A 6,737-nucleotide genomic window follows, 5' to 3' on the forward strand; every position below is an offset into this window, starting at 1 on the left:
TTCGTTCATCTTCGGAACACAAATAAAGGTATTTTTGATTGAATCTGAGAGCTAGATCAGTCATAGACTGCCTAAGGGACTGGCTCTTGACGGCCCATAAAGTCATTATACGGTAGGTGGCGGTAAAACTCCTAAGCGATGAGCAGCCGGTAACAAGAAGTAGACGAATGAGAACGTCCTCGTCTCAGTTCTCGCGCATGCGCCCATAAGGAAGTAATGGAATAGTGGAATAAAGTCGTTATTTATGTTTTTTTCGCACAAAAAGTAGTCTCGTCGCTTGATAAACTTATAACTGAGCCGCTGCACATGGAATATTTAAACCTTTTCTTTAATGACTTTATGGGCCGTCAAGAGCCAGTCCCTTAGGCATTCTATGTAGGACTGATCCAGCTCTCAAATTCAATCAAAAATATCTTTATTTGTGTTCCGAAGATGAACGAAGGTCTTACGGGGTTGGAACAGCATGGGGGTGAGTAATTAATGACTTAACTTTCATTTTTGGGTGAACTAACCCTTTAAAGAACATCATGGAATAAAAAAATGCATTTATAATTGATAAAAAATATTTTAAAAGTTCAGTTATATGAAATATTACCTAAAACATTTGTGTATAACTGATTCTCCCCCTTTAATATAATTTGTGACAGATGACTAATTGAAGACTTTCTCAAAGACTAAAAATTAACGCCAGAAAAAAAGCACAATCAAAACAGTAATTAATTAAAATCATCATACACCTCATCTGGTCTGCATGCAGAAGCTTCTGTTCGTTCGTACACCAACAGAATTTAAAATATGGCAGTGCATATAGCATAAATTGTGAAAAAAAAAAATTATGTCAGTCATCATGTGTTGCAAGAGTTGCAAGGTCATGTGTTAAATTCAACAAAAGAATAGAATGGGGCATCAAACCCTGTAAGAGAAAGAGTTTTTTTTATAACACTTGATCAAGTACATTTGTTGTATATATTTTGTAACGACTTACCATAAAATATCACTTACCTCCTGGAATTTCAGAATAAGATACGGAAGACCAGCAGTTCAATTCAACTACAAGATACAAAAGTAATGACTTTACCATGTGTTCAACTTCTATCATCATGATTTGACAAAAATTTATTTTCAACATGAGGGCTCTCATCACCATGATAGCATGACATGGGCTGTATTTCAAACACACTCAGCAGAACATTGAAATCCTAAATATATTTACATTGGTTGCTTTCCCGTTCTGACAGTAACAGCAAATCTTACAATTGACCATTTGCAAAGACCCGCCCCCTTTACTGTAACTTTACTGTTGCTATATCTGACAAGCTACGCCACTCTCACGCATGCAGTGAAAATCACATTGCGGAGGAAAGAGGACACTGTCAATGCACTAACAGACAGGACTTGGTCATTTTTTAAAGCTATTTAAACAACAAATACAGTTTTGTGGCTCTGCTGTGAATGTGATATTGCTGTAGAGCCTCAGTTAAAGCTGCTAGTGAACTGATCTTCTCTTCCTTCTAGTTCATTTATAGCAACAAATAAACATGAATGAACATCAGAAGGAATGGTGTTTTAACCGCGGAAAGATCCAATGCTATATTCAGTTTTCAAGTTCAAATATTCCAACGTTAATCTACTTAACTCTCCTGTCTGCTTTGACAAAATTGGCGGATTCGGAAAACATCAATTGAATTCACTCATTTGAAAGAAATCAATTCACTAATTTGAAAGAAAATAGCAGCAAAATAAACAAGTATAATGTAAGTGTAGCAGATCTAGGTTTCTGATTGGATTGGACCACAGTAGCCTACTGTATTTTTAGGATCTCTTCTTTCCAATAAGCTAGTATGACATGCAGTTAAAGAACAATTTAACAGTGTGAAACTTTTCAGGACCCCAGTCGTGGACTTACTTTGGCTGTTGATATTGCGCCTTTGTTTTCTGAAATAAAGAATCACACATAAGATCAGTGATGTGAGGACACACAGAGACACTATTGTGGTCATCACCACTGCTATCAGATTAGTTGTCGCATCAATGTTGCCTTCAGTCTGGACAACAGGACTGTCAGCTGAGGTTGAAACATCTGTGATCACGAGAAAAGATAAACTGAAATCAGTCAGTTTGATTAGGTTATTTTCATCACACACATGTAAGTGTTTGTCTTACCTGTGGCTGACAATGTTGTGGAAAGTGTTTCCAATGTTGCAGTTGAATAAAACTTCTCTTCACCTATTTCTAGATCACCTATTTCTAAAGTATGAAAAGTATCACATTTTAGAACATATTTAGACAATAATAAAACTTTAAAAAAACACAAACTACGTATAAACGTCATTATCTCAAAACTAAACACTTTTACATTCATGCTGCTGACATATTACTGTAGCAGAGTTTGTGCTGACAATAATCACCTCAACATTCCTTAATTTTAATCTAAACCTCAGAATATTTGTACACAGTGTTTTACCAAATTTATTGCCATTATCAACACAAAATATTTTTGACTGACCCAAAACCCAACTCACATCTATAGCACAACTTAAATTAAATTCTTTTAATGTAATCAATGTCTGTCAAAGCGTTAGAAATACTGCATTGAAAACATACCTTTCATGACCAGCTTCACCTCATAGCAGGTTTTTTCACTCACTCTGCACCGATACCATGATCCATCAGAGTTTACCGCAACCCTTATAAGCAGAGATCCATTCCCAAGTGTTCTCGCTCTCTCATACAGAGGCCTCGGGACTCTCTCTGTGCTGTTTGAGGGCTTTTGTGGAGGGCGATATTGAGCTATTTCTGTTTGTTGGTGACCATGAAAGATTTTCCAAGTTACTTGATCAGTTCTGAATTGTAGAGGATGTTCAGAGCATGGCAGCAACACTGAAGAGTCTGGAGTTGCATGGACAGAATCCAAAGTTTTACACTCTGAAACCAGAGAAATATATTTATTACAACAGTTTTTTTAGAAGGATTATTTACTTGTTTTTGTTTTTTTAGAAATTGGCATTCTCACCTTTGACCCCCAGGTTAAAAATAGTTGCTTTAAGGCAGTCCCAATCTTTGTAGACTTCACATTCATAATGACCTTGATCAGATAAACTGATATCTTTCAGATCAAGTGTAACATTTCCAGCATCATTTCTCACAGACCATCTCTGATGCTCTAATGCTGAAGAGTTGTCTGAATACTTTAGGATGTGTTGAAGCGGGTTTGTCCTGCTTAGTTTTACTGTCAGAGACTCCAGCGGGTGGGTTGTGGTTAGACAAGAAATAGACATATTGTCACCCTGAACATAGTTTATGATGTTCAACCGATGGACCTTGCAGGGTCTGTGTGTCACCACTAAAAGGAAAAAAAGAGCAAAACAAGACGTACTGAGAGAGCTGAGACGTACTGAGAGAGCCGAGGCATGGAAACCACAGCGTTTATAGAAATAAACAGCATTTACTTTGTACCAAGTGGTTCTACCTCTAAATGTATTAATACATTTTATGAAATGAGAAAGAAAGGGTTGTTGGGTTTTATCCGATACCAGTACCTACTCGGTATTTTTTTAAACGGTTCTGGTGCCTAAACGCGGCCAGAAAACAAAACCGCACACACTTTGTCAAAAAAAAATAAAAAATAATAATACCCCCCTTTATTTACAGGGCCAAACTGGACACAATATTAACTTACAATATAAATTCAAGTAACATAATAAACCAATATATAATAAAAGTTCATATTTACATAGTAGCCTATCAGATAAAACAATATATCAAACAATGTAATTAGGCTATAGCCTACTGGAGATTATACGCCAATATAATGTGCAGCACAACGTGAGCGTCAAGGCGGCGCGAATGGTGATTCTATATCCATAGACAGTCGTTATTCTGACGCGTTATATTACACGTGAAATGCAGCCAAACATTTCACGTGTGTTTAATCTCCTCGCTATCAGCAGACATTCCGGGAGTCTCCCGCATTTTGATAACGGCTCCCGAATAATCGCAAATGAGTTCAAATCTCCCGGAATCTAGAGCGAGCGAGCAAGAGCCCGCGTGCGAGATCAGACAGTGCTTCAATAAACCCATTCATATCATACTGGCAAGTTTACGCACGTCGGAGAGGGAGAGGGAGACAACGAGAGACTGCGTGTGTGCGCCTCATGCCATAGACTCAGGAATCGAAATGAGGCACCGAAATTTTCATTCTTATTCGGTCTGGTTATACCGTTCACGTCAGAACCGGTTCCTTATTGGAACCGAGTTTTGGTACCCAACCAAGGTCAGAATTATTTGCACCCCTGAAAAATATGATCAAATATAGCTGTAAAAATAAATTTGCTTCCTTTCATTAATGTTTTTTGCACTAAACTAACCTTTCATTGAACAAGAATTTAAAGTAGGGGTTAAATCACATTATGAAATAGATGATTTTCAAATCATGTTGCTTTCAAATAGGAAATGGTTAGGTTTATTTATACATACATACATACACACACACACACACACACACACATATATATGAAGAGTTCAGATGCAAAAGCCTCTAAATGCCATTTGAAATTTTCTTCTTTAATGATGATTTTTATCAAACTTGTATATTTAAGTTCAGTAATTTCACTTAAATGGCAATGCTAATTACCTATTAATTGTTATTTAAGTGAAATTACTGAACTTAAATATACAAGTTTGATAAAAATCATCATTAAAGAAAAAAATTTCAAATGGCATTTAGAGGCTTTTGCATCTGAACTCTTCATATATATATATATATACATCTTAACATCATTTTCCAAATTAAAACTAATACTGCAGTATTTTTCTATAAAGTTGCTTTTGAAACAATGTCCACTGTGAAAAGTGCTATAAAACACACTTAACTTGACTGTGATCATACTGGCAAGTTTACATACCCAAAGTACATTGGTATTTTGCGTATATCTAGTTTGTATGTTGTTTAAAGGAATTTGATTTCATATAATGGCACTTACCTTTGCATTCTAATAAAGCTGCTATTAGAAAAAATAGAATTTGGAAATATGACGGCCGAACACTCCCCATCGTATACAGATGCTCACTGCAGGACAGCTGAACTCTATATGAGCAAAGGCCACATCACTTCACTTAAGCAAAGCTATTTTCAGTTACTCTAAATAAATTTAATGCAGAAGTAAGAGACCAGATCATGGGCGTAGCTTTTTGGTGGGCCCGACCACTCCTTGTATAGGAACTGAAAGATTTGACTAAATATATATATATTTTTTTTAAATACTATATTTAACTCAAAAGTAAATATGCAAATAATTAAGCAATTTTAATCCATTTTAAATTGTTATTTTGTAAATAAATTAATAAATCAAAATTCCTAATGACTCTGCATTTTGTTGGATAATATGGTATTTGATTGCCTGTGGCGTGAATGGATAGTTAGTGATTTTTTTTTTTACATGCAATGTAAAACAGCGGCAGGGAAATCCTTTAATGTTAGGTTTTTAACATTTAAAATGTTAGGTTTTTAACATTGCACTGATGCGAACTCTGCAGCTGACTACTTCCTGACAGTCAAAGGGGCGTTACTTCCTGACAGTCAAAAGGGACCCATTTGGGACAGGGCCTGACATTGTTGCAAAACACTGACAGAGTCACAGAACATACGTACCTTTTTGGATGCGTAACAAATGATTTTCAAGAAATTGAGAAATTGGATGGGTAGCAATACTGAAGGTTGTAGCTAGGTAAGAGTAGAGGTGGACTGCATTATAGAGAAACAAGTAGCTGTGTACTCCTGGTCTGTGGTCTTTCTCAGAATGCTCAGGAGGAAAAACTGATTAGTGAGGTTTTTAGGACATTGTGTGCTCCATTCAGTAGGTTGCTCTCTAAGAGCCTCTGGGAAAATATTGCAGAGGCACTAGCAATGGATACCGGAAAATAGCCAAGGCTATGTAGTTTATCCCCCTGTACAGCTCTGCTCTGGGTTTTAGGCTGAGTCCTGTCCTACAGAGATAGGGAGTAAGGATTTGCCCAAGGCCTGTGCACACTGGCTTGTAGGGAATAGAACTACTATGCAACTTTTTGCACAAGGCACATAGGATGCGCCCTTGGGGTTGACTCCACCTAGTCCCGAAGAGTCACTCAGTGCTTTGCCACTTCGTGCACATTCAGTGCTTAGTGATGCAGGCATTCTTTTGAAAGGGAACATCTCAGGTTAAATGAGGTTATACAGGAACAGGTCGCTCCATCTCGTTGCCATGCCTCAGGGTTGCCTGCACGTCTCCTTTAGACAAAACTCAGGCTCCCCTTTAATATTTATGGGTGCATGTGGCTGCATGGACTGCTATCAGCCATTGAACATTGGAGTGTATGTCCACATGCCCCAGACACCAGTCATGCTGATGGCGTTCCCCATAGCGTCATCACCAAGACGCCAAGAAGACCAGTAGCAGCATTACCATTTGGATACAATATACACTCACCTAAAATGATTACTTATTAATGCAATTATCTAATAAACCAATCACATGGCAGTTGCTTCAATGCATTTAGGGGTGTGGTCCTGGTCAAGACAATCTCCTGAACTCCAAACTGAATGTCAGAATGGGAAAGAAAGGTAATTTAGAAATTTAGAAAGGCATGGTTGTTGGTGCCAGATGTGCCGGTCTGAGTATTTCACAATCTGCTCAGTTACTGGGATTTTCACACACAACCATTTTTAGGGTTTACAAAGAATGGTGTGGAAAGGGAAAAAC

General features: G+C 37.4%; 1 protein-coding gene across 1 annotated transcript; it reads right to left on the reverse strand.

The window, feature by feature from the left end:
* Positions 1–518: 518 nt before the first annotated feature.
* On the reverse strand, positions 519–5,101 carry LOC120484485 (cell adhesion molecule 2). The gene is made up of 7 exons (XM_039679667.2): positions 4,983–5,101; positions 3,014–3,343; positions 2,605–2,925; positions 2,164–2,247; positions 1,907–2,080; positions 1,003–1,050; positions 519–913 (listed from the first exon to the last, which is right to left on the reverse strand). Exons 1-7 carry the CDS (start codon positions 5,050–5,052, stop codon positions 870–872), a joined length of 1,071 nt encoding a protein of 356 aa, XP_039535601.2. The 5' UTR covers positions 5,053–5,101; the 3' UTR covers positions 519–869.
* Between the last annotated feature and the right edge of the window lie 1,636 nt (positions 5,102–6,737).

Source organism: Pimephales promelas, chromosome 12 (assembly GCF_988280905.1).
Source record: "Pimephales promelas chromosome 12, fPimPro1.hap1.1, whole genome shotgun sequence".
NCBI lineage: Eukaryota > Metazoa > Chordata > Actinopteri > Cypriniformes > Leuciscidae > Pimephales > Pimephales promelas.

Coding starts and splice junctions, on each gene's coding strand:
- LOC120484485 (XM_039679667.2), bottom strand. CDS start 5,052: ATGGGGAGTGTTCGGCCGTCATATTTCCAAATTCTATTTTTTCTAATA. Junction 2,926..3,013: donor TTTTAACCTGGGGGTCAAAG/GTGAGAATGCCA, acceptor CTCTGGTTTCAG/AGTGTAAAACTTTGGATTCT. Junction 1,051..1,906: donor GCGCAATATCAACAGCCAAA/GTAAGTCCACGA, acceptor TGTATCTTGTAG/TTGAATTGAACTGCTGGTCT.